This window comes from Canis lupus, chromosome 7 (genome assembly GCF_048164855.1).
Source record: "Canis lupus baileyi chromosome 7, mCanLup2.hap1, whole genome shotgun sequence".
NCBI classification, from domain to species: Eukaryota; Metazoa; Chordata; class Mammalia; order Carnivora; family Canidae; genus Canis; species Canis lupus.
Genome location: NC_132844.1, coordinates 6,814,270 through 6,841,618, shown reverse-complemented (window position 1 = coordinate 6,841,618; position 27,349 = coordinate 6,814,270). Strand labels below are relative to the sequence as shown.

The 27,349-nt window shown below is 49.4% G+C and overlaps 1 protein-coding gene, 1 long non-coding RNA gene and 1 pseudogene across 8 annotated transcripts in view; 2 read left to right on the top strand and 1 right to left on the bottom strand.

Annotated features, from left to right (window-relative positions):
- Nucleotides 1–7,750, top strand: part of FOXO3 (forkhead box O3) — a 122,486-nt gene extending 114,736 nt beyond the window's left edge. For all 7 annotated transcript variants that reach the window (XM_072831853.1, XM_072831859.1, XM_072831858.1 and 4 more), the window contains one exon: nucleotides 2,964–7,750. Coding sequence is in view for 1 of the 7 variants with exons in the window: in XM_072831859.1 (XP_072687960.1) it covers nucleotides 2,964–3,032 (69 nt within the window). In the remaining 6 variants the exon portion in view is untranslated. The remainder of the gene's footprint in view (nucleotides 1–2,963) is intronic.
- A 7,293-nt stretch (nucleotides 7,751–15,043) lies between these two features.
- Nucleotides 15,044–22,543, bottom strand: LOC140636222 (uncharacterized). The gene is made up of 4 exons (XR_012033519.1): nucleotides 22,165–22,543; nucleotides 21,105–21,247; nucleotides 17,472–17,531; nucleotides 15,044–15,353 (listed from the first exon to the last, which is right to left on the bottom strand). It is a non-coding gene; the product is annotated as an uncharacterized lncRNA (long non-coding RNA).
- A 1,496-nt stretch (nucleotides 22,544–24,039) lies between these two features.
- On the top strand, nucleotides 24,040–26,747 carry LOC140637404 (chromobox protein homolog 3 pseudogene; annotated as a pseudogene).
- Nucleotides 26,748–27,349: the final 602 nt, after the last annotated feature.

The following is a 27,349-nucleotide window of genomic DNA, read 5'->3' as shown; positions in this document are numbered from 1 at the left end:
CTGCCTCTGAACCGGAGCATCTCCTTTCCTGGCTCTCCTCTAAGCACATGAGGTTTCCTGAGCAGGCTGGGAGGCATGGCCTGAGAGACCCCCAGGGAGCACCAGGACTCAGTGCCACAGGGGGCCCTGAGCCCATTCTGCAGAAATGGAAGGAGTCCTGATCAGCGCATCTCCTTTTTTTTTTTTTTTAATTTTTATTTATTTATGATAGTCACACACACAGAGAGAGAGAGAGAGGCAGAGACACAGGCAGAGGGAGAAGCAGGCTCCATGCACCGGGAGCCCGACGTGGGATTCGATCCCGGGTCTCCAGGATCGCGCCCTGGGCCAAAGGCAGGTGCTAAACCGCTGCGCCACCCAGGGTTCCCGCATCTCCTTTTTAATGATGATATTCCCTGAAGATTTAGGGCCTTTTGATGAGGGAATATGTATTTGGCCTCGGGATTGTTGTTGGCTGTTGCTCCAGACTGCCCAGTGTGGGCCTCTTGCCCCTGATTTCAGGGCTGCTGCCCTGTTCTGCTTAGGATGATGCCATGTAGGGGGTTATAGGTGCCCTCTGCCTTCTTTTCTCCTATGCTGACCCAGCTTCAGCATGCTCTGCGTCTGTACTTGGGGAATGAAGTGTGTCACCTTCCCAGTGTGCACTGGTTTCCATGGCTGAATAATTAATACCAGAGGGAACCAGGATGGGATGGGGCCTGAATTAGGTAATGCTTTACAGCTTCTCCCTTGGCACCTGGGGACCGTAGTCCCTTGATGACTAATTGCATAGTGATGTTAGATTGTGGCTTATGAAGTGTTACCATGAAGGAAAAAATCCTCCCCTTCCAAAGAACCATGTCTGTCTGTACCCCTGTCCATTCACTCCTCAGAGGGTCCCAGCTAGAATAGCACTGGCTGACTCTAGAGGCCAATTCCTCACGGATACTTAGATTGGTATCTATTTCAGCCGCTTTTTTTTTTTTTTTTTTTTTTTTTTGTAACCTCTACACCAGCATGGGGCTTGAACTCACAACCCTGAGATCAAGGATCACATGCCCTACTGACTGAGGCAGCCGGGAACCTCTGTTTTAGCTTTTTCTTGCTCTGAAATCAACCAGTTCAGGATAATACTGTCTAGTACCTTTACAAAACAAAAAATTCCCATCAGCCATGGAAACTATCTACTGGGGATGGGCAGGAGGGGGGCCTTTTTTTCCTTCTTTCTTGTCACTGCCTCTGATAAAACCACCTAAGTACTTCTATTTAGAACTATAACAAGGGTACTTGTGACTGTGGGTATGTATCATTACAAATACTAAGCCCTGCTGTCTTTGTGAATATTGGTAGTGAAAGGTAAGGTTGCCAAGCAGTCCAGCCACAGAAGAGTTTGAAGTCATAAGTACATTTGTGAAAATTCCAAATGAACTCCCGGTAATATCTGGTCTAAAGAGGGGACAGATGAGCCTAACATGTATGTGAGCTTCTGGTGCACATTTCCTGACTTGCTTACCCTTTCTGATGAGAAGGTAGGGTCCAGCTTGCTTCACTCCCACTTTTCTATCCATTTCTCTGCCTAGAGCCATTTTTTTTTTCCCTACCATGACAACTGACACTGTCTCCATAAACAAAAGGTCTTATGTCTTGAAGTCTGTTATGTCAGTTCCTTTAGGTACATCTCTGAGTATACTTTTTTTTTAATCCTTTACCTTTTCTGGGCTCAGAGGCCATGTGAAGTCTGCTAAGACACGTAAATTCAGATGGTCTGAGAGGACCTCTTTTGTGTGTCACCATCAAAGACTGTTGAAGGCAAAATAATAGTAAGTTGTTAACTGTTAAAGGGATGTTTTGTGGGAGGGTTTTTTGGCCGTGTGTGTGTTATACAGTTTTTTTCTCTGCAGACTTTTAATCTAAAAAAAAAAATTCCTAAGACCACTTAGAGATTGCTTACTCCTTTAGTAGTGAGGGAAGTCAAGATGATCTCCACCCAAGAATGTAGATTGATTAATAAGCCTTTGTGGAAAGTGACCCTCCCCTGGTATTGATGGTGAACAAGGTCGGTTAGTCTGTATAACCAGTGGAAGAGAGCCAGAAAAGCTTAGCTGGTCTGCTTAGGGTGACCAACTTTTCTGGGTTTTTAAAACTTTTTTAAAAGATGTTATTTATTTATTAGAGCAAGAGCAAGCGAGAAAGAGAACACAAGCCAGGGGAGAAAGGGAGAGGGAGAAGCAGACTCCCTACTGAGCAGGAAGCCTGATGCAACTTGATCCCAGGACCCCAAGATCATGACCTGTGCCAAAGGCAGACATTTAACCAACTGAGCCACTCAGGTGCTCCACTTTTCTGGTTTTATCACGAAAGTTCCATGTCCTAGGACACCCCTCCTTCCAGAAGTCTAGAGCAAAACCCCATCTGCACCTGAATTTCCCGAACTTAAAAAAATCTACTAATGGGGTACCTGGGTGGCTCAATCAGTTAAGCATCTGACTCTGTTTTGGCTCAGATCATGATCTCAGAGTAGTGAGATCAAGCCCTGCATTGGACTCTGTGCTCAGCACGGACTCATCTCTCCCTCTCCCTCTCCCCAGTTGCATTCTCTTTCTCTCTCTCTCTCTCTCTCTCTCTCTCTTCTCTCTCTCTCAAGTAAATAAATAAATCCTTAAAAAAGATTTTTAAAAAGGGCCTACTAAAACACCCCTAACTTGCCTTAACCCCCTCCCAAAATGATTGACCTCATTTCCTCTAGGCTTTTTCAACTTGAGGGCATCTTGTAATCAAGCCCAGAAATAAGGTAAGTAGTCTCCATGCTTTGTCCTTAGGTTTTCAGACTTGAAGCTAGTGTAGCAGAACAGCTTTACTGTGAGTACCCTTAGTTCGAAGGTGAGGACAGGAGACAGGAGGCTGGTGAAGCATGACCTAGTGGTGCCTATGATTGCTGTTTGAATGTCCTTAATCATCTCTGGTTTTCTTTTCTCCTTCTGCAGACCCTCAAACTGACACAAGACCTACAGAGAAACCCTTTGCCAAATCTGCTCTCAGCAAGTGGACAGTGATACCGTTTACAGCTTAACACCTTTGTGAATCCCGCACCATTTTCCTAACCCAGCAGAGACTGTTAATGGCCCCTTACCCCGGGTGAAGCACTTACCCTTGGAACAAAACTCTCTATATAAAGTATGCAAAATCTTCCTTGTACAGGGTGATGAGCCACCTGCCAGCGAAGGACAGCACCCTGTCAGCACCACCCACCCTCGTTCAGAGCACACCGTGAGCTCCTGTTGGCAATTCTGTGGTGTATTCATATCACGATGGTTTATGGGATGTTTTAAGTGTCGTTTTTGTGTTTGTTTTCCTTTGACTTTCTGAGTTTTTCACATGCATTAACTTGCAGTATTTTTATGTTAAAATGTTAATCATCCTTCCCCTGGCAAATTTAAAAACAGAAGGAAATGTTGTACCAGTTACTATTCTGGCTTTGGGCATCACAAGCATTTGAGCCCTCGGAACTCCATAAACTAACAAATTACATAAACCAGAGGGGGATTTTCTTTCTTCTTTTGTTTGGTAGAAAAACTATCCTTTTCTAAAAACTGAACAATGGCACACTGTTTGCCGTGCGCACCAGTCCAGGACTGACCCTGCATAGGCACAACGAATGGAGTGCAGCATGCCACCCAGCGTGTTTTCGTTTTGAGCCAGGTGGTTGGGGGCGGTGGGGGGCGGCGGTGAGACCCCCAGCACCTGGTCTGCAGTTGCCAGATCAGTAGGGCCTCTGGTCTCCTGGCAATATCCTCAGCTAATGCAGTGAATAGTGAAGGTGTATGGTGGTTAGAAATTAGGATCTTTTCAAGAAAGAAATCAGCTCAGCTACCCACTCATTGCCAAATGCCACTAAAGGATTTAGTTTTAAGGAGAAAAGAAAAAAAAAAGTCCTGTTTTGCTTTGCAGAAGAAATGAACTTACAGGTGAGCATTAAGCCTACAGCGAGCAATGTGTGAAAAGTACAAACCAGAGTCACTATTTTCCTAAAATACCCTTGATTATTTTCAGCCTTGCTGTGTATAATCTGATCTACTAGACATGTGTGAGTGAGAGGCAATAGCATACAAACTGATTTTTATATATATATACACACACAATCTAATATATATATAAAAGCTTAGATTGTAATCGTACAAATGACACAATGGAAGTACAAGGTAGGGCAGTTTTGACTTGTTTTCCCCCACTTTTCTGCTTCTATGGATTTCATTTTGTTTTGTTTTCAAGAAGTTATGGTGCTGTATAGGTGCTTTCTGTTTAACCTGGAAAGTGTGATTATGTTAGTTACCCTCTTTGGTAGACCGAATAGTTGGGAACACCTTTGGTACATGTAATGAAGCTCTGATTAGCACAGCGTATGCATACTTCTCCAAAGTGATATATGAAGACTCTTTTCTTTGCATAAAAAGCATTAGGTATATAAATGTATAAATAAATTTTACCATGTACAGTACAAAAATGGAACATTCTGCATGGACGTTAGGAATACAGGCTAGTATTTCAGCACAGACTTCCCTGCATGAGTTCTCGCTGACGCTTGCACCGTGCAGTGGGCACTGACTCCCTTCCACCAACACAGACGTGCCACCCGACCCCCTGCACCTACCACCCGCCGCCAGGGGCTCCCTTGTGCACCTTTGCTTTATAATTCCTCTGGGGGTGATATTGGTGGTGATAACAGCTCCTAGCATAATGAAAGTTCCATTTGGTATTGTCACACGTCTCTCCCGCCTCGCCAGGGTCGTCCTGTTTGAGTGATGGCCCTGTTGATTTCACCCTGCCTTTTACTGAATCTGTAAATTGTCGTGCAATTGTGGTTATAGTAGACCTGTAGCATATTGCCTTTTCTAAACTGCTACACGTTTATAATCTTCATTTTAAAAGTATGTATAATTTTTAAAAATATGTATTCTATTCACGTGGTCTGCTTGTCAGTGAGACAGACGTTTTGCTTACTGTGTTCCTTTATGATAATGCTAGCCACTTCCTTGACTCTTCGGTAGTCCGCTGTACCCAGGAACTGTCTGGTATCAGTGAAAGAAGGCTACCTTTTGGGTTCCTAGGTGATGCTGTCCGGGTGGGGGATGCAGTTGGGACCCAGCTGCAGCAGCTGAGGGGAGGGAAGGGTGGAGGGAGGTCAGATACGCGGAGAACCCGGAGCGCTTACAGCATGAGGGCCCTGAGAATTTCTCTCCTGAACTCAAAGAAACAAGCAAACTAACAAAATTAGCTATTTGCCTCTGCAGTTTTATAGACCCTGGGAGCTACTTTGGGAGTCAGAAAAGCAAATCTCAAATATGTTTCAACTTTAAAATGTTGAATTCCTTTCGGACATGTGGCATCTCATTTATTCTCCTTTTTTCTCAGTGTTTGTTAGATTTCAGGCAGAATGTCTTACAAAATGTCCTAGAACCAGATTATAATTTAATCTAAAACAGCTGAGGGAGGGACAGAGGAGGTATGAGAGCAGGGCAGCCACAGAGTGAGTGCATCAGGAAAATGAAGGCGGTGGAGGGGGGGGCTTTAAATGGGTTGGCTTTGTGTTTTTTAATAATGCCAGTAGCATCTACACGTAGAGAGAGCATTGTGGGGAGCCGAGATCAGGACAAAGTCAAGTGCCAGCCTCAGTTTCGAGGGAGTCTGGCAAGAAGGGAAGAGTAGGCCTCTGCAGGGTCACAGCAGCGCCACTTGGAGCCTGGCTACTGCCAGCTGGCCATCCGCCCAGAGGCCAGGCTCCCTTAGGCTCGCCAGGTGCTGCGGGGGTCCGACAGGGCCGAGGTGCAGTGTAAGGCCTCTGTCTCTTATACCAAGACCCTGCTTTCAAGGAGGGCCAGCTGTTGGCCCCCATGTGGATTCTGAGTGTCACGGGTCCCTCAGTAAGTTTTCTGAGCTGGAGCACTCGGTAGCCTCCAGGGGCCCGACAGCTCTAAGGCTTGCATCCTGGTGAGCACTCTTCCAGGCCGTCCCCAGCCTCTAAACACGCTGCTCTAGGGAGCCTTCCTCTTTTTGCCGGGAAATTAGAGTAACTAATGTTGAATACGTGACAGGCGCTCTGGGGTTCTTATATCTCTCTTCGGGCTCCAGAACCAGACACCTTTGACCAAAGTTAGAAAAGAGCTTTATCATAAGCCTGCCCTGTCCTGGCGTGAGACCCGCCTGCCAGGTTCAGCACACCCGATAACTGTGAATGGAGCCGAGCTCCATCTCCTTTATTGCATCCCCTGCAATGTAATGAGTGCAGAAACACGTATTTTTTAAAAATTTCGGAAGTTTGTCTTTCCTGTTAACAGGAGGGTTGTGCACACACACGTGGCACAAGGTGGGCTGTGTGTGTGTGTGTGTGTGTGTGTGTGTGTGTGTTTGGTGTTGAGTTTGGGTATTGTGTGTGTCTCACGTCACCACCCAGAGGTGAGGACCTCATGGCTCACAGCTCAGGACAGCGCTGTCCAGTCTCAGGATGCCGTTTCAGGTGGCTGCGATCCGGTTAAAGACGGTAGGGACAGGCTGCACCTACAGCCGGTGGACCCCGCTTACAGAAGAAGGACCGTTTGGATCTCTTGGGAAGACCGTCCAGGGGAAAGCAGTCCAACAGCCAGTCGTGTGTCGTGTGCTGATGCCATGGGCTGCTAAGGGGAAATACAGATGTCACCCTTTCTGAAAGCAGAAGCAGAACCCTGATAGCTCTATACCTGATTTCCTTTTTCTCGATGTATTTGGGGGAACATTGTACGATTAGGCCTACTGTTGTGTTTTTTGTTTTTGATTTAGCAGAGTTTTTTTGTAGAAATGCAATCACTGGCAAAGAGGTACGAGAAAGCCAGCCTCTCCTGAAGACTGGGGGCAGCAGGCACAATGAGGGGAAAGTGGGGCCCTTGTGAAGTCCCGTCTGCACATAGGATCTTAACACAGACAGCCAAGTAACTGAAAAGAGTATATTCTATTTGATCTAAATCTTCGGTGGATAAGATTTTACGCAGTTTGAATGAATGAAATATTTTCCTCTTGTTTTCTATTTGTGTGTATTTTTCTTTGATGAGTGATTGGTTCTGAGGCCTCTGGCACACTCCGGAATTAATTTGTGTGGCCACTTTAAAAAACTGTGTGTTTGGTCACTTATTTCTCTAAAATTATCTCATTGCCTGGCAATCAGTCTTCTCTCGTATACTTGTCCTAGCACATTATGTACCCGGGAAATGTAAACAGATGTGAAGGAGGACCAGAAAAATTAGTTAATATTAAAAAAATATATTGTGCGTTTTGGCTTCACATGTTTAACTTTTTTTAAGAAAAAAAAGTTGCATGAATGGAAAAAAAAAATCTGTATACAGTATCTGTAAAATTGTCTTTACCTGTTTCAATTTCTTGCTCATACCCCATTCAGACTAGAATTAAATATGGTGCATGGCCATATTCTAACACCTAAGAGTCAAGCAGTTGATACTTTGGTTTGAAGCACCTCATCCTTTCTTTCGAAGCGAACACTATCATATTGCATTCTTACTGAGGATTTTGTCCAACCATATGTTGCCATGAATTAACTCTACCACCTTTCTTCTCAAGAATCAAAACCAATTTGATTTGGGAATCTTCCCCTTTCCAAATGAAATAGAGATGCAGTACTTAACTTTCCTTGGTGTTTGTAGATATTGCCTTGTGTATTCCATTTAAAACCGTAATCTAGTTTGTAAAAGAGATGGTGACGCATGTAAATAAAGCATCAGTGACACTCTGTCTCACTCCAAGAAGTCTTTTGTTCTCCCTCCCCCTTTAACCTCAGATGTGGAAGGGCTGCATTTACGTCAAGGTCTTGGTGTGGAATTACTAAATGGGCTGGTCGAGGCAGGCAGCTGAGAGCCTCTGTCATGAGCTCTCTAAACCGAATGATCTAGCAAACTTTGTCTCCAGCCAATCTTTGAGCTCCACAGACAACCAGACAATTTAATAAAAGTAGATCAGATCTATGTCATTGTTCATGGTGGCTGATAGTCACTATGGTGTCCGTGGAGGCACATTGCCCTGGAGGAGCTGTTAAGGAGGGGAACGGGATGTAGACTCTGCCTTCACGGAGTGTCAGATTTTGACCTATCAAAGCTTTGGCCCTAATAAGGTCCTCCTCATGTGAGTGCAGCAGGTGAACATGGGTCCTCGACAGAGCGCCCCTGCATATTGGAAATCAGGCCTCTCGTGGAAACAGAATACATACTTCCTCGGTATGTACATTTAGGGCCTCTCTTTGAAGTGAGGGGGAGCTCCGCCCTATTGTAAAACTAGCCCTCGTAGCCTGGGTGGTATTTTTCATTTTAATACACAAAAGAAATTATTTCAGTTTTAGAGACTCCCTAGGATCGGGTTCAAAGTCCCAAGGAACGTGATGGACTCATTTCAGATCAGGTAAGTGTTTTAACGTGTGCCCTTTGGAAAATAAAATTAAAGGTTTGCCCTTTGGGCTGAATTTTATATTGGTGGAGAGTCATGCTTTCAGAAGTGTCCTTAAAGTGTCTATTAAACAAGGGTCCTTGTTTTAATTACCTACGAAGGTAAAACCTCCCGTCTTCTAACACCAAAGCCATCTGGGAGAAGGTGTATCATTCGGGATTGCTCCCCAGTTTTGATTTTGTTTTCCCAAAAGATTAAAGATGGAAATCTAATCCTAGCTATCATAAGATTCACAGAGTTCTCCCAAACCAAGTCAAAATTCAACCAAAAAGCTAATTAAAGTTAATGATTAAAGTTAACAATTACTAAGCCAAGGGTGGCCGTGGGCCAGCTGTGATGAGCACCAGGAGGACCAGGACCGGGCCCTGCCCCCATGAGTTTGGACTCAGGTATCTGCTCCACTTTGACGAATAAAGGGGGGCTCTTGCTGACTCCCCGCTTCAGCTTCTTGCTTGAAAGAGGGAGAATTTGAACTCCTCTCTGTAAGGCCTCAGGGATTCGATTTTGCAGATCAAATTCAAGTAATGCGGGTAAACCTTTGACTAGCAAATTCGACCCGCGGCAGCCCAGTCACGCACAGCACAGCGGGCGCCGGGGGCTGGAGGCAGGGGAAGGTGGGGCGCGGGCCAGTGCGCCGGGCACTCCACCCCCTTGCGGGCGCAGCCAGTCCCCGGGGGGACGAGGCGGGGGCGGCCCAGGGCAAGGGTGCAGGTAAGAGGGGGACCCACCCTGGCTCTGCTTTGCTCTCCGCGTAAGGGAAGCTGTGGTGCTGGCTCTGAGGACTAGAACCTTCTGGACCTGGGGGAGGAAGAGGCGACCCCCTGGATCCCGCTACTTGGGAAGTGGGAAGAGGAAAGCCACCCGCAATCCTAAGGCCTGAACCGGGACGGGGTGTGCTTCTGTCTCCCGTGTGTCCTGTCACCGTGGCTCGAAACCCCACGTTTGCCTGCCTCCCTGAGGACTTTCTGGGAACACCACAAACATGCCCGCTCCCAACTCCGGGAAGAAGAACCTCGAAGCCCTCCTCACGTGGACACGGCCGCCTCCCGGTGCGGCCTCCCTCGGGCTCGGCCTCGGCCCTGGCCCTGGCCCTGGCCCTGGCCCTGGCCCTGGCCCTGGCCCGGACGGCCCGGCCCGAAGCGGCCGCTGGCGGGAGTTGCCCCGGGCTCGAGCCCCACGAAGGCCGCCGAGGTGACGGGGGAGAAGGGCCCGCGCCCAAGGGCAGAGCGGGGAGGCCGGGCACGTCTGGGAGACCGCGGGCGGCCGGCCTGAGGGGCTTAGCGGCCGAAGACGGGCGAGAAGTCAGGCAAGAGCGGCTGCCGGGGACCCCAGAAGGGGGCCCGGACTCCGGGGAAGGGGGCAGAGCGGGGCCCGGGGCGGCTCAGAGGGGCCTCTCGGAGGGCGCACGAGGGCCGGCCGGGGAGGATGCTGAGCAGACGGGGGCGCGGGGCTTCTGGACCCACAGAAGATGATGATGTGCGCGGCCCGCTGGGAGGACGAGGTGGGGGGGCAGCTGCCCGAGGGCTGACGGTCAGGAGCTCGCCGCACCCGTGGACCCTGCAACTGAGGCGAGAGCCCCGATCCAGTGCACGCACACACACGCACACACACACGCACACGCACACACACACACATGCACACACACGCATGCACACGCACGGTTAAGTCTGTGGGATGCAGGCAAGGCACTTCGGCTTTCAACTCTACCTTCTGTGCGATTTCACTTTATCAAAGTTGTAGTGTGTTACTTTTATAAAGATAAATGCAGTTTCTTTCTCTTCCTTTCATTCTTTTCTTTCTTTCTTTCTTTCTTTCTTTCTTTCTTTCTTTCTTTCTTTCTTTCTCTTTCTTTCTTTCTTCTTTCTTTCTTTCTTTCTTTCTTTCTTTTCTTCTTTCTTTTTTTCTTCTTTTTTACTATGTACAGTTTCATGTCAGGACCTGTCCCCAGAAGACAAATATCCATTGTATCTGGCAGTTGGGTTATGGAATTTTTGGTCAAAATTATCTTCATTTTGTTGCATTGTAATTTTAAATATTTTGGAAGGTAAACAGCTTGCGTTCACGTGAGGCAAGGTGGAAAGGCCAGAGCCCGGCCTTGATTCCTCTTCTAAGACCGTAAAGAATAAGGAATAAGGTGGGAGAAGGGTATTGGGCTGTAAAAGTGGAGATTACGAGGTCGCTGTACTATTTCAAAGGAATCCGATAAGTGAATAGTATCATTGCAAAGCAGTGTCTCCATAACTTCGGATTTCCTTAATTTCATCCTATTAACATCTTGAATATGAGTATAGGAAATACCTCGTCAGAACAAAGGAATATTATGCATCAGTTAAAACAGTAATTATAAAAGCTATTCATATATATAGAAAACGCTCATATCAGATACGCTCTTAGAAATGTAATTATTGCTGTCATCTTGTAACCTTATATATTAATATAATAAAAAAATAAAGAGCATAATAGAAGTAGTGCTGCCAGTGTAAGCTATGGCTGGGGAGAGGTCCTAAAAGGAAAAATTGAAATAATTCTTGTGTCCCGGATATTTTTGTCCTCAACGCTGCACTTAGGACCTCAACCGTTGCCAACACGAAATGTTCCTCAGTTTCTCCAACCGAGTCAAAGTCAGAGGGCACCTGAGTTATCAGCTGTGGGAGCCCCACTGACAGGGGGTATCGGGAACCGAGTCCTGCTCCAGTAGGCGAGGAGGGGCCCTTCCCACTGAGATGCACCTGTTGGGTCACTCCAAGTAGGAAGGACCTGTCCCCAGAAGACAAATGTCCATTGTATCTGGCAATTGGGTCATGAAAATTTTTGTCAAAATTATTTTCCTTTTGTTGCACTGTATTTTTAAATACTTTGAAAGGTAATTCAGGCCCAAGATTTAAAAGCCAAAAAGCATATGGATACACACAGGGGATGTTTTCTTCCCATCCCTGTCTGGTTCTCAGCCTCTTTCCTCTCACCTCAGAGGTTATTGCTCATCCCTTCAGAATTTCTCCTGCACCTACAAGCTATAAAAGCACAAATTCTTATTTTCTCCTTTTTATTACACAAGAAGTACATCATACACACTATCCAGGCATCTTACCTTGTTAATGATTTTGTCACACATGGAAAAAATACCGGTCGGGAGGAGGCCTCCTCACTTTTATAGTTACGTAGTATTCCACTGTATTATTGTATCGTAGCTCAGGGAACCATGGGCCCCTATTGACAGACAACGTTGTTTCTCGCTGCTTATTACCAGCATCTGCAGTGAATAATCTGTGTATATCACCTACACATGTAGGAATCTTTGTAGGCTTAATGGCCAAACTTGGCATCGCTGGGCCAGAGCGTACACATACATTTGCGATTTTAACCAAGATTGACCAAATTGCCCTCCAAGTTCCCAAGTCAGGTCACCAACAATATAGCACTCCCGTTTCCCCCACCTTCTCATTTTTTAAAGTCTTAAAAATGAAATTACAAGTCTTTTCCAGGATGCCTCAGTGGCTCAGCAGTTGGCGTCTGCCTTCGGCCCAGGGCCTGATCCTGGAGACTCAGGATCGAGTCCCACGTCGAGCTCCCTACATGGAGCCTGCTTCTTCCTCTGCCTGTGTCTCTGCCCCTCTCTCTCCCTCTCTCTCTCTCTCTGTCTCTCATGAATAAATAAAATCTTTAAAAGTCAAACAAACAAGTCTGTCTTTCCCTCTCCCCCCTCCAAGGTTCTTTAAGTCCCAGCTGAGGTAGCGAGGGCCTGGTGACAGGGAGGGATGGGAGGTGGGAGCGGCTCAGGGAGGCAGACCCGGGCAGCCTGGTGACCGCTGGGGAGGGAGGAGGAGTTGTCGGCACTGAGAGCTGAGCAGCCATCCTGGTGCCAGCACGCTGGGGATCGTGCTGCCAACCTGCCCATCCAGTCTGGCCACAGGCTCCACCCCTCACGCCACCAGCTTGGACCGCCCAGCCTGAGGGTCAGCAGCCTGACCTCACAGCTGTGCTCCCTCACCTCCCAGAATTCCAGAAGGGAGCTGTCACCCGAAGGAAACTAGTTTGGTCTCTTTGGCACCAAACCACACACCTAGACCTATTCATAGCAAGGTTGCACAACTAGCTGGAGGGCAGCCCGGCTGGGCATGGGGAGGGAGGGCGGGGCCACGTGTGGGCCAGGCCCTGACCCATCGGTGCCCCAGGCTGGCCTTCCAGCTTTCAGAGCGAGGCTGTCCCTGGGGGGTTTGGCAAACTCAGAGGGCCGACTGGCCTGTCCTCCTAAGTGGAGGGAACTTGCTCCTCCGAAGGAAGGCTCAGCTCCAACACTCTCCTGCAGGCTGGCGCCCCATGAGCCCTCCCTCTGCCCTACCGTGCAGGTGGGCCCCTGGGGTGGGCGGGGTGGGGGCTCTCCTTAGTGAACAAGAAACCAGGAGCAGGCTTTTACACAAAAGGAAACTGAGTCACTTGATGACTAAGCCCTTGATGTCTCTGTGGGGAGCCAGTATCATGGAGTAGGAGAGGAAACTCAACTTTGGAATGGGACAGATCTTGATTTGCACCCAGCCCTGTCTAGTCTCTAGCTGAATGATGCTAGGTGAGTCAGTTGGCTTCCCTGGGCCTCTGTTTTCTCTTCTGTGGAATGGGAACAAGGCCTCCAGTGTGGCTGTGAGTTGTGTGGATCCCCTGAGAGCGTGCCAGTGAAGTTCGGCAGCTCGCTTCCACCTCAGCAGAAGACCTTGGCCAAGCGTGTTGTCTCTTCACACTCAGCTCATTGGCCCAAACGCTGTGGGATGTGGGATTCCTTTTTTTTTAATTGAAATATAGTTGACACACAATACTAGAGGTGTACAATGCAGCGATTCAACAGGCTTATGTGTCACACTATACTCACCGCCAGTGTAGCTACCACCTGTCACTGAGCAACACTACCGCAGTTCCATCGACTGTGGTCCCTGTGCTGTGCTTTTATCCTCGCGGCCTACTCACTCCACAACCGGAAGCCTGGGCCTCCCGCTGCCCCTCACCCTCACTGCTGTCCTGTCTTCCCGCCCTGTCCCCTCTGGCAAATCGTCATTTGCTTTCTGTATCTATAGGTCTGATTCTGCTTTTTGTTTGTTTGTTTGCTCATTTGCTTTGTTGGGGGTGGGTGGGTGTTGGTTTTTATCATATAAAAACATAAAACAAACTGTGACGTATTAATGACCCCCCTCAGTGTAATTAGATGGCGTGGTAATTACACCTGAAAGGTAACCAGCGTGTAAGGCTGTCCTGCTCTCATTTTCTTTGATGTTGCTCGGGAGCTGTTGGCGGCCCATGCGTGGCCCGCACTGGGTACCACGGAGTCCTCATCGTTATCACAAAGAGAGTGTTGAAAGGCTTGGTTCTTCGGGGCCTGGCTCGGCCCCTAAACATGGTGTGGCCTTGTGGGGGTCCTTCCCCGCCCCCTGGACTTCAGTGTCCCCACCCTCCCCGTCTAGTCACCTGCATCCTGTATGCCCAGGCGCGGAGCACACCTCTGACGAAGCACAAAGCTGGGGACCAGCCCCACAGGTGCTCTTTGGAGTCGGAGGTTAGTGAACGTGACTGTGTTCAGTCTCCAGAAGGGACACCGAGGCAGAGCCCCAGGGGGCGTCAAGGCTCCCGGTCTCTTGCTACAACCCCGGGCCTCCGCCCGAGGCCTCCAAAGCCACGCATGTTAGGCTGGGAGAGCGGGGGGGGGTGGGGATAAGGGGGGGTTCCAGAGCACCCTCAGGAGACGAGGAAAGAACTGGAGACAGGGGAGAGGGTGGGATGAAGGGGTCTGCAAGGCCCGGGAGGAAGGGCAGGGAGGGCGGAGAGGGGGCGGCCTGCAGGAAGGGCAGCTGTCCCAGGGCCTGAGTGTGTGTGTGTGTGTGTGTGTGTGTGTGTGGAGAAAGAGGCCTCTGAGTGGCTGTCCCCAGATGGGCCGCCACGGCATTTCCTCCACAGACCCCTTCCTGCCCAGAGCACTGGGGGGCCCTGCCCGGCGTTTGGAGAACTGAATTAGAGAGAACCTACTCTGTGGTCTGAAGCCTCTAATCGCTGTGCTTGCACCTCCCTGTGTGTGAGAGCTCGGGCCTCCTCCCTCGGGCCTCCTCCGTCAGGCTTGGCTCTTCCCCGGGGCTAGCCCCGCTCCGATGGAGGGACAGAGAGCAACAACAAAAGCTTCCCCAGTGCTGGAGCTGCCATTCGGGCCTGGATTTGTACATTCAGGTGCTTGTTGATAGAGGCCATTGTTAACTACAGAACTCAAAGCACATTTAACTTTTTTTTTTTCTCATTTATTTATTTATTTTTTAAATAAATTTATTTTTTATTGGTGTTCAATTTACCAACATACAGAATAACACCCAGTGCTCATCCCGTCAAGTGCCCCCCTCAGTGCCCGTCACCCATTCACCCCCACCCCCCGCCCTCCTCCCCTTCCACCACCCCTAGTTCGTTTCCCAGAGTTAGGAGTCTCTCATGTTCTGTCTCCCTTTCTGATATTTCCCACACATTTCTTCTCCCTTCCCTTCTATTCCCTTTCACTATTATTTATATTCCCCAAATGAATGAGAACATATATTAAAAAATGATTTTATTTATTCATGAGAGATGTAAAGGGAAGTACAGAGACACAGGCAGAGGGAGAAGCAGGGGCCCTGTCGGGACTCAATCCCAGGACCCCGGGACCATGCCCTGAGCCGAAGGCAGATGCTCAACCACTGAGCCACCCAGACGCCCCAAAGCAAATTGAACTTTTACAGGAGTAAGAAGTCTCTATAATAAAAAATGCAGGATTTGAAAATACTGCTTTGTGGGAGCCTGTGGACTGCTGTGTGAGCCCTGGTGTAGTGACTCAGTGGACTCAGACTCGGGGATGGAGCCAATCCTCTCCACTCGTCTTCTGGGTCCTGGCCTGTTTCCTGGTGATAATAATAAATCCCTTCTTTAGGATTCTTAGGACAATCAGCATTAACTCATATAAACACCTGCTTATTTATTTACCCTATAATTCAACATATACTTACTGAGAACCTACTATGTGGCAGCACTGGACTGGTTAGTGGTCAAGAGCTCAGGTCTTTCATTTTAGTGATTCATCACCATGGAGCTTCTGCTCCATAGAATATTGCATTTAAAAAAAGAAGGAGAAAGAAGAAAGAAAAAGAAAGAAAGAAAGAAAGAAAGAAAGAAAGAAAGAAAGAGAGAGAGAGAGACAGAGAAAGAAAGAAAGAAAGAAAGAAAGAAAGAAAGAAAGAAAGAAAGAAAGAAAGAAAGAAAGAAAGAAAGAAAGAAAGAAAGAAAGAAAGAAAGAGAAAAGAGCTCAGACTTTAGAAAAAGAAAAGAAGGGAGATGGATGGGCAGTTGGCTTTGCCCGTGTAACCTAGTTAGGTCACCTCACCCCTACATCCATGCAAGGTGGCGATGGCTGTAACTGCCCTACCTGGCCCTGTTATGGTGAGCTTTAAATGAGATGACACACGATGGCGCTTAGTATCTGGCACAGGGGAAGTGCTAGATCAACTTAGTTATATTTATTAATACATCAGAATCACGTAATAAATCATTGACCATAGATTTTTGCAATGAGGTCTTTAAAATGTAGTCACTATACCCCTCCAATGACAAAAGAAAGCAGATCTTTCAAAATGTGCCCCTTGGAGCATGTGTATCAGGAAAGCATGAAGGGAGTCTGCTAAAAATTCAGATTCCTTGGGTCCATTTCAGAAGTGCGGAATCAGCCTCCAATGGGGCCCGACTTTCTGTCTTTTCAAATGTTTTTCATGATTCTAAAGTCAGAAAACTCTTGGGGGCAAAAGGTCACCGTGCTCCTCTACCGAGGGGCATTCTCTGCGGTGGACAGAACCATGCACCACCCCCCAGATGCCCATGTTCTAGTTCCTGGAAGCTGCGAATGTGTCAGGGTTAGAGGGGTGAATTGGGGCTCTAAGTAGTGAACCTTAATTTTTTTTTTTTTAGTAGTGAACTTTAAAACAAGCAGATTGTCTGCCCAACATACTCCATGGGTCCATAACTGGAGTAGAGGGAGAAGGAAGAGTCAGAACCAGCGGAAGGGCATCGTGAGGAAGACTCCGCTGGCTTTGAGGGTGAAGGAAGGGCCACAAGCCAAGGAACATAGGCAGCCTCTGGGAGCTGGAAAAGCGAGGAAACGGGTTCTCCCCTAGAGCTTCCAGAAAGAACAGAGCCCTGCTGGGTATTAGCCCCGTGAGACCCGCTCTGGGCCTCTCACCTCCAGGCTCATCATCACTGGTGCTGCTGTAAGGCCCCAGTTTACAGTGATTTGCTACAGCAGCAGCAGGAAGGCAGATGTTGGATGCTTCTTTGAGCGCATTGGATGCAGGCCTGGGCATCTGGAAGCCCCATGAGGCCCGGGCGTGGGCCCGAGGGGAGGCCTGGACCAATCAGAGCCCGAGGAAGGGGCCCAGCGCTGCGGCCCAGGGCGGTCCCCATGGCTCTTTTACTGTCTGGTGCTCAGGACGCCTATGGAGCAGGGCTTGGGTGCAGGTGGGGGCGCACAAGCCGGAGGCCCAGGGGATCCCCTCACATTTCCCACCTCACCCAGGAGAGCCTGAAGCACCTGCATATGCCCAGAACCCTGATGGAAGGGAAAAGAACATGCAGGAGCTCCCAAGTGGAGGGGGGCATTCCTCTCCCCCACTCCCCGATTCTCTGGAAATGGGAACACGAAAGGCGGTTCTCACGCCCACACCGCCCCCCGAGAGTGGGCACTGCCCGGACTCTGGCACCCCTTTGCTCTCCTTGAGCTCCTCTGGCCCTGGACCAGCCCACAGCCCTTCCTGCTCCCTCCCTGCCTGCCACCTCCCCAGCAGGAGGAGGGGCAGAGGGAGAAGGAGAGGGAGACGCGGACTCCCCGCTGAGCAGGGCTCCCTCCCAGGACCCTGAGATCATGACCTGAGCCGCAGGCAGATGCTTAACTGACTGAGCCACCCAGGCCCTCGATATGGTTTTGTTTTTGCCAAATCTTTGGGCAGTTGAGCCATCCTAACACCTCTACATACCTCAGCGCGTGTCTCTCAAATTGCACAGTATCTCTGAGAAGCCAGTACAGTTATCAGCCCCTGAAATATTTGAATGTAAGAATTTGAGGTTCTAAAAATGGAATTACTTGTCCACAACCACACAGACCATAAACAATGGCACTGAGAGCCTTGAGCCCAGGTTCTCACCCTGCCCTCAAGTCCTAGAGCTCAGAATTAGGGTGATCCCAGAAGGCATGCCTCTGGCTTTGAATCTCATTCTGTGAAAAAACTCAAAGCATTTCAGAGAGAGAAAATTTCATCTTAACACTATTCCCTTAAGGTCAAAGCTACCACTTCCAAGAGGTTGGGTAAATTCCAGGATGTTAGGTTCCTGGAAGAGATGCTCGGGGTGCAGGCCCCAGAGGAGCAGATCGTCAAGGCTGCCAAGCCCCTGCCACTTGGAACACCCTCAACACACACCTGAATGCTCTCCCATCCCAAATTGCTATGACATTGTCCTAGTTGCCTACTCACTAAATGTGTGAATAGGGCTTCACCGCCCCCCTTTTACTATTCAACATTCCTTTCTCTAGAATTTTATTTATTTGAGAGAGAGAGAGAGCATATGTGAGTGAGCATGAGCAGGGGACGGGGCAGAGGGAGAGGGAGAAGCAGTCTCCCCGCTAAGCAGGGAGCCCCGTTGTGTGGGACTCAATCCCAGGACCCTGGGATCATTACCTGAGCCGAAGGCAGACACTTAACCGACTGAGCCACCCAGGTGCCCCACTATTCGACCTTCTTATTTTTTTTTTTAATTTATTTATGATAGTCACACAGAGAGAGAGAGAGAGAGAGAGAGAGAGAGGCAGAGACATAGGCAGAGGGAGAAGCAGGCTCCATGCACTGGGAGCCTGATGTGGGATTCGATCCCGGATCTCCAGGATCGCGCCCTGGGCCAAAGGCAGGCGCCAAACCGCTGCGCCACCCAGGGATCCCTATTCGACCTTCTTAAAGTCTTATTTTTTTTTTAAAGATTTTATTTATTTATCCATGAGAGACACAGAGAGAGAGAGAGAAGAAGAGACACAGGCAGAAGGAGAAGCAGGCTCCATGCAGGGAGCCCAATGTGGGACCCCATCCTGGGCCTCCAGGATCACGCCCTGGGCCAAACAAAGGCAGGCACTAAACCGCTGAGCCACCCAGGGATCCCCTTCTTAAAGTCTTATTTTATTTTTTGCAAGATTTGTTTTTAAGTAATCTCTATACTGAACGTGGGTATGGACAGAGCCAGCCCTCTTAAGTCCTATTTTAGCTTTACGCATCAGAAATGGGGAAATGTAGGTCTGTTCAATAAAAGATGAAATAAAAAAGGGGAGGGGCACTTAACTGGCTTAGTCAGAAGAGAATGTGACTCTTGATCTTGGGGTCGTGAGTTCGAGCCCAAGTCCCCGTAAAGCAGGAGACAGGCTAATCGTCTTCATCTTACTGGTAGAAACTCCAAGGCATAGAAAGAGTTTCCTGCTCACAAAAGAATTTAATTCCCAAATAATGAAGAAAGGCTGAATAGTGGGCCTCTAAATGTGGGCCCTTAGCCACCTGAACCCAAACAACCTGGGAAGCTTGTTTAAAATGTAGACTCCAGGGTTTACCAGAGAACCAGGTCACCTGGGAATGGGGCCCTCTTAACACCCACCCGGATGGTTGTTGCCAACCCAAGCCAGATAACTGGTGGCCAAATCCCCAGATTTCTCCACTATTCGAGGCTACACTACTCTACCTCATACAACGTCACACTATACTATGGGACTCCCTGCCAAATGGCTCTACTTTCTTGGTGACCCATTTGTAAAGATTCGGAGTAGTTTATCTGTGAACTTTTAAAAAATCTTGTTTTAATTTATCTGCCATAAAATTCACTTCTTTTGGTATATGGTTCTGAGTTTTTTTTATTTTTGTTTTTAATAAACTCCTCCTCTTTCTTTAAAGATTTTTAGAAAAATGTATTCGTGACAGACACAGAGAGAGAGGCAGAGACATAGGCAGAGGAAGAAGCAGGCTCCCTGTAGAGAGCCCGATGCTGGACTCGATTCCAGGACCCCAGGATCATGACCCGAGCCAAAGGCAGATGCTCAACCACTGAGCCACCCAGGTGCCCCTGGTTCTAGGAGTTTTAACAAATGTGAAGAGTCCTGTTAACCCCACCACAATCAAAACACAGAACTTGTCCATCACCCCCTAAAACTCGTTTGTGTCACTCCCTTCTAGTCAAATCCTTCCTGAAACTCACCTCTGGTAATAAGGAACTCCTCGTCCTATGGTTTTGCCTTTTCCGGAATGTCATATAAATGGAATCATACAATACAGAGCCTTTGCAGTCTGACTCTGTTTTGCATAAAGCATTTGTTGCATGTAAAAATCTTTCATCCCTTTTGCTGCTAATACTCTGCGGTGTGAATGTACCATGAGTCTATCCTCCCAACCCAAGGACTTTGGGGTTGTTTCTGGGCTTTGGTGATAAACTCAATGATCCAAGTTTAACTAACTGATTCTTTTCCATGGGAGAGTAAAAAAGTCTCAAACGGTGCCTGTGATAAGGGAGGGTAGTAGGTTGAAGACAATGGCTCACATCTGGCTCCTGCCAGTGGGTCATCTGTTTGTTTATTAAGATTTTATTTATTTATTCATGAGAAACGCAGAGAGAGAGAGACAGAGAGACAGAGACAGAGAGAGAGACAGAAAGACAGAGACAGAGAGAGGCAGAGACACAGGCAGAGGGAGAAGCAGGGTCCATGCAGGGAGCCTGACACGGGACTCAATCCTGGGACTCCAGGATCACACCCTGGGCCAAAGGCAGGCGCTAAACCGCTGAGCCACCCAGGTGTCCCATGGGTCACCTGTTTAATGGGCCAGGTTCAGTCATAGAGGACTTGTTTGTCGTTATGATAAACCTCTGGTCTTCCAAATCATAAAAATAACAGGGTCTTACAGACCTGTTTCTGACAAATGAGACGATAGGCTCCTGGCATGCAGGCCCCAGAAGTCACTGTGAGATCACCCGGGTGGACCTCTGTTGTCTTAGAAGATGCTGTGTCCCATGGCAGAGTCAGTCATCAAGCATCTTTCTCTACGGTTCATGACGCTTTTGCCCAGCTGGATCTTTTTTTTTTAATTTATGATAGTCACACACACGCAGAGAGAGAGAGAGAGAGGCAGAGACACAGGCAGAGGGAGAAGCAGGCTCCATGCACCGGGAGCCCGACGTGGGATTCGATCCCGGGTCTCCAGGATCGCGCCCTGGCCCAAAGGCAGGCGCCAAACCACTGCGCCACCCAGGGATCCCTGCCCAGCTGGATCTATCTGACTTTCCAACAAGCCCAAGAGGGAGGAAAGGAAGATATTTTTACTTGCACCATTTTGAAGATAAGGTTGTGGGAGCCCAAGGAAGCTGGCACTTGTCCAAAGTCAACGAGCCCCCTTGGTTAGGGAGAAACCGTGGTTTTTCCAATCCTCAATCCTCAATCCAGTGTTTTCTGGTTTTAAAGTTTTTTTTGTGTGTGTGTGTGTGTGTTTTTAAGAGTGGTGAGTATGTCTTTAATCCGCACATATGACAACCGACTCTTGCTCAAAGTGGAGGGTGGGCAGAAAGAGAGCAAAACCGAGTTTAAATCCCACCTTGGATTGTTGGCTGCATGGCCTCGATGCTCCCCCAAGACGGATGAAGCAATTCCTCCCTCCTCGTTAGCGCTCAAAGCTGAGAGGTCTCAGACGAGCTAATAATGCCGGCGGGTAAGTCATACCAGGTTCTCCGTAAGTGGCTGCAATTATTATTAATTTGGTGTTAATTAGGAGAGACTCTAGAGCGCGCATACCACGGGCACCGCGTGGTGGGTGCCCTCTGCCCCCACTCATCCCCCGGGGTTCCTGAGGCCTAACTTTTCTCTGGGAGGGATGGGGGAAACCAAGGGGTTAAAGAGGAGGCCTGGAAGCTGGCACAGCTGGGGACCCCTGGGTTCTAAGGAGAGGGGGGCGGGGGCCGGGGGGCCTGAGGGGCCTCCGTGGAGGAGACTCGGGCCGAAAGCTTTGTGCTTCTCCTTCCTGAACCCGGCCTTAACTCCAGAGGGGAGACCTTCGTGTCTGAACTTGGTGTTCGAGCCCTGGCGCTGGTGGTTCCCGCAGTAAATGGCTCGCCCTCCTTGTGGGGCAATATTGCTACTGATGTTGGGCCAAGGTGGTTAGGAAACGGGATCTTCCAAATGGGGACTTTGTGGTCTGGCCACCAGGCAGCTGCGCCTCCACACGCGCAGGTGGGGGCTGAGACGGTTCCCCGCAGGGTGCGGCTGGAGGGGAGAGCGGGGTCCCTCTGCCGCCTTCCCAGCAGCTTCAGCCTGTGTTGGGGCCTCAGCCCCCGCGGCGGGGGGTTGGAGGACGGGCGGGGCCCTCAGCAGCCCCCTGACAGCCAAGAGCAGGAGACCAGGGAGCCAGGGCTCTCTGGCAAAGAAGCGTGTCCTCTGACTGCCTGTCCCCACAGCAAGGGCCGCTGGGCGAGGGCCGAGGGGTCAAGGGGTCAAGGGGTGGACAGGCCTGGAGGGGGCCCAAGGACCCTCTGGGAGGCCTTCTCCGTCCGTGCACCACGCGGCCATGGGCGCCTTGGGGCCTGCCCGCCCTCGGCCCTGTGTCCCCTCCTCCGTGCAGCCCTCGTCAGCCCGGGGGGCTGGCTGCGCCCCCAGAGCACCTGCCACGTGCAGCTATGGCAGCTGCTCTGGACACGCTGGAGAGGCCGAGTGACTCTGAAGAGACGAGAGGCGTGTGCAGATGGCATCCAGGAGCCCGGGGCTTCCGAACAGGGCCGTCTCCTCTGCGTTCTCCCGGAGGGGCAGGTAGGGCCGCGCTGGCTCCCGTCGTCCTTGGAGCGTGGTCTCCCCTGAAACTCCCCTTCCCCAGGAGCAGCGCGCACGGGCCTGGCCGTGGGCCCGCGCCTGTTTGTCGCCGCCGCCGCCACGGGGGCCGAGGCCTTCCCCTCAGCTCTGCTGTGCCCTCAGTCGGCCGGGCGGCCAGGGACGCCTGTTCTCTGAGCGCGCTGACCTCGTCGTTGGCCGCGGCCTCAGGCCTGGCCCTGCGGTGCTGAGGTAACAGCCTCGGCCGTGCTCACGACGGCAGGAGGCAGCTCAGCGCTGGTGCTCGGAGGCGGGCGCGCAAAGGAGCCGAAGCACGTGAGCCGGGCCCTGCCGGGACAGGGAGGGCGGGGAGGGAGGGGGCCCTGTCCGTGCACCCCGGGGCGTGGGCAGCTCATGATGACCCGGAGCTGTGAGAAGAGCTGGGCCCAGGCTCCCCGAACGGCAAGGCCGACGCCCCCTCTGGACTTGCCATTCACGTGGTGTCCCCCTCGTCTCCGGCCGGTAGCCTGTGGCCCGGGCAGGCCGGCTCTCTCCTTCCAGGCAGCGAGGCGGCGGGAAGGGGCTCAGGATCCGGTCTAACTGAGCCACCTGGACATTCCGTTGACCTGCAGAAGCTTCCGTGTCCACAAACCCATTTGCTGATGTTCCCTCATCCTCCTTGCCCGAGTCGGTCGGCCACGCACGACACCGTGACATGTGTCCTATGACCTGCCTAGAGAATTACCTCAGTGTTGGCCAGAGCTTCGCATTCTTAGCCACACGAGGCTCCAGAGGTGCATTCAGCAGGACCCCGAAGTCCTGGATGTCCTGCAGGCCGAGAGCGAGAACATTCTAGAGCCGGGGGCGAGGAGGCCCAGTAGGGATGCGGGGTGTGGAAGGGCCTGAGCCCTGGGCCCGAGTCCCGTCTCCCTGAAGTGTGCCTCTCCACAGACTGCGGAACCCCGGGGCCTCTGTGGGCCGCCCCCCCTCCTCGGACCCTTGTCCCACCCTGCCACCGCCTAGCTTCCCGTGGCAAACCCCGAAGGCCGGGCGCCGAGGCCGAGCCCTGGGACGCTCTCCCGGCTCAGGCCAGAGAGAGGAATCCTAGGCCGTAGCTATTTTCAGCACTAAAATTGAAGCCCATGGTTTATTTCCTCAGCACGTAATTAGACTCCAGCGCGGCACAGGGCTGCCTCCTTCCCGCCCACGAGCGAAAGCCTGACCAGTGGGTTGGGGAGCTGACGCCATGGCACAGGCGGGAGGCTGCGGCCTGGAGTATTTTTACTTATGGGAGGCTGTGGAGAGCAAAACCACTGGGCCCCGGGCCAGTTAGACTGAGCCAGTTGGGAGAGGGAGGGAGCAGGAGAGCTGTTCTATCAGCCTTGCTTCTTTGAACTGCCCTGTGAATCTGCTGGACAGGAACCGGGGATTGGGAGACGGGCTGGTTCCCACCACCCTCAGAGCCTGGCTGGGGGGAGGCCTGTCCTCAGGGAGGAGGGGGAAGACTCACCTGGGGGTGGGGGAGGAGCAGTGTGCTCTCACGAGGGCACACGGGGCGGGGTATGGGGTGACTGTGCGTGATTTCTGGGCCGGCTTCAGGTCCTCCACCTAACACCACTATCATGGATAAGGTTTTCAGAGCTGGAAGGAAACCCAAGACACTTAAATGAGGATGTCACGGCCAACAGAGGAAAAATAAATTACCCAAAGCCTAATGAGAACCGGAAGTAGGGATGGGGGAGAGGATCTGTCTGGAAGATGGCTCTTCCAGGGCTCCCCTTCTTCCTGCTGACTCCTGGCTTTCGTTCCGGAGCAAAAATAAGCATAGAATGCAAATACACTCGGGCAGAATGACACATGACTTCGGTTCACGTGAAGAGCTAAATAATAGATGTTTAGTACTTTCCCGAGGAGACATTTCGGTGAGTAGGAGACCCCTGAGCCCCATGGAGGAGCACTTATGACCACACGAGGTGGGAGGCCTCATCCATTCATGGTCAACCTCGGACCGTGGCAGCTGCAGTGTTTCTGGAGTGAGGAGCTGCAGGGAAGATGAGACCTGTGACGTCTCTGAAATAGAACCAGTTTCTTGCTAAGGAGAAGCGCAAACTGGAAACCTGGCCAATGACTCCCCATAGTCATACATTGTGCAACGTTTCTCCCAAAAGGTCTGGATCCCAGCCTTAGGGTTTAATCCCACTGTGGGATTAAACTCCTGCTCATCTGTGGAACCACAGAACCTCCTGTCTTCCACCTCTTCGCTCCCCTCCCACAACACTCATGAGGCTGCCGCTCAACTGAGGAATCCAATGACAATCATCTAAGACCTTTCTACACACTCCAGGACCCTAAATTAAGTTAAATAATGGCCGTAGCCAACCTTTATTTTGCTTTTTTTTTTTTGCTAAGCACTCCACTAACATTGTCTCATGTCATCTTGATTATTTTTATCATCTTCTCCATTTCACAATGAGAATATCGAGGCTCAGAGAGGTTAAACAATTTGCCTAAAATCCCGTAAGTGACAGTGATAGTGAAGACTTGAACTAAGGCAGACTTATTTTACAGCCTCTGCGTCTCCCACCTCAGACAGCTTCCACCAGTGGAAACAAAATTCTTTGGAGTACAGAGGAAGCTGGATAGAATTCCATCCAATAGCAAGAAGGAGGCTCACATTGTTTATTACCAAGGCTCAAAGATACAAAGGGGTGAGGAGCACCAGGCCCTGGAAAGTGGCTGGCTGAGAGCTGAAGTTGGAGTGGGATTGGCACGTTCTGTGCTCTCTATCTCTAAGGTGTTAGAGAAAAAGGAAATACAGAGAGGTGAGCAGCTTAACATAATTAGCTACTTTCCTTCATGAGGCATCTGATGATTCGGAATACGTATGGAGAGATGCTGAGCAGCTGAGCAGGGCTACCAGCAGTCTTAGGGGTTAGGAGACATAAATTAGGATTCAAAGCTTTCCAGAAGGAGGGATCCTGGTAAACAGCTCAGTCTTTTAGCTGGGAACCTTGAAGAACCACACCCTGGTAATAAAGCTAGTCTGAAAATAGACCAGCACTCACAGAGACTCAGATATGATTCAAATCAGTCTCAGATTAGACTAAGGAGTTATTCTCCTGGCTAACTGCCTGCCTGAACCAAAGTAAATCTTCTCTGGGGGAAGATGATATCATCCAGACTCTCAGATTATCACTACAATTGTTCGTGCATGGTGTCTGGCATTAAACAACACTAAAACTGGGCATGTCATATCAAGAGATAGGAACAAATGACTGAAAACCAAGAGAAAAAAATGCTGTCATTTGAAGGGACGTGCTGAATATATTTTTTAAAAATAGCCTAATAAAAATTCTAGGACTGAAATTAAGAACTCAGTGGAAGGATTTAAAAGCAGATTAGACTCAACTGAAGAGATGATTCATGAACTGGAATATAGACCAGAAGAAAATACACACATAGACCTCACTACAATTATAGCAAGATAAAAATTTTAAGAAATACAGAAAAGGAAGACTTAAGAGATACATGCGACCCAGTGTAAACATTTGTGTAATTAGAGTCCTGGAAGAGAAGGAGAGAGATAATGCAGCATAAACAGTATTTGAAGAGAAAATAATCTGAGAATTAAAAACTGACAAAAGACATAGAGCCACAGATAAATACAAGGAAAGTTACAAGTAGAGCCATCAGGGTAAAACAGGTGAAAACCAATCAAGGATAAAAACTGTAAATACAGCTAGTGCAAAAAATAATAAGACATATTTTGTTCAGAGGCACAATAATAAGAGCCAAATTTTCACTGAAAACGATGGAAGCCAAACAATGAAAGGATATCTTTAAAAGGCTGAAAGAAGGATGTGGCTGGAGCTTGAGGTGTGTAGGGCCTGAGATGTGACAGCCCTGGGCTGGTGAATAATAGCTTTTCAAACCTGAAAAAAAAAAAAAAAAAAAAAAAAGGCCTCCCATAAAACGACATTGCAAAAAATGAGGAAGAAGCAGAAAGAAAAGAGTAAAAAAAGTAGAAGAGGCAAAGTCTGAAGAATTTGTCGGGGGAATGTACTGGACCAAGGGATAGTAAATGGGAAGGCAGAGGATTCCCTGAAGTGGAAGAGACTTGCTGACAATACTTGGGAACCTGGAGAAAATTTAGATTGTCCAGAGTTAATTGAAGCATGTCTTACTTCTCAAAAAGCTGGGGGAAAAAAAAAAAGATGGTACAAAAAGACAGTCTCTATCTGACCGGGAATCTGATGATAGTAAATCAAAGAAGAAAAGAGACCCTGCGGACAGCCCCAGGAGTTTTGCCAGAGCTCTTGATCCTGAAGGAGTAAGTGGTACCACTGGCAGTGGTGGAGAATTCATGTTTGTCCTGAAATGGAAAGGTTCAGGTGAGGCCCCCCTGGTGCTGACAGAAGAGGCAAGTGGGGAGTGTCCTTGAGGGGTGATTGTTTCTTATGAAGGGAGACTAATTTGCCATTCTCATCCAGAAGATGAAGCTCAATAATTATTTCCATTTCCAATAATTTATATACGTATAAATAAAATACAGATCTTTTTTGGTTTATTAGTGTGAAGAAATAACATTTTAATGAAAATCAAGTTTGATACGCTTGTTTTGAAGAACTATTGGGAGAGTTGTTGGGGTTTTTTTGCATCTATAGCTCTGGTTACTTTGAAAAAATAGAAGCTTTCTGTAGTTGCTTCCTTTATGATAGGAGACTATTTGAGACTATGGGATGTTATTCCCCTGCATTCGAGAACACCTAATGGTTCTCAGTGTTGGGGGAAATCTTCAAAATCATTAGTCAGGGATCCCTGGGTGGCACAGCGGTTTGGCGCCTGCCTTTGGCCCAGGGCGCGATCCTGGAGACCCGGGATTGAATCCCACGTCGGGCTCCCGGTGCATGGAGCCTGCTTCTCCCTCTGCCTGTGTCTCTGCCTCATTCTCTCTCTCTCTCTCTCTGTGACTATCACAAATAAATAAAAATTAAAAAAAAAATCATTAGTCAGTCAGAATTTGTGTTTAACTCGTATATGCCT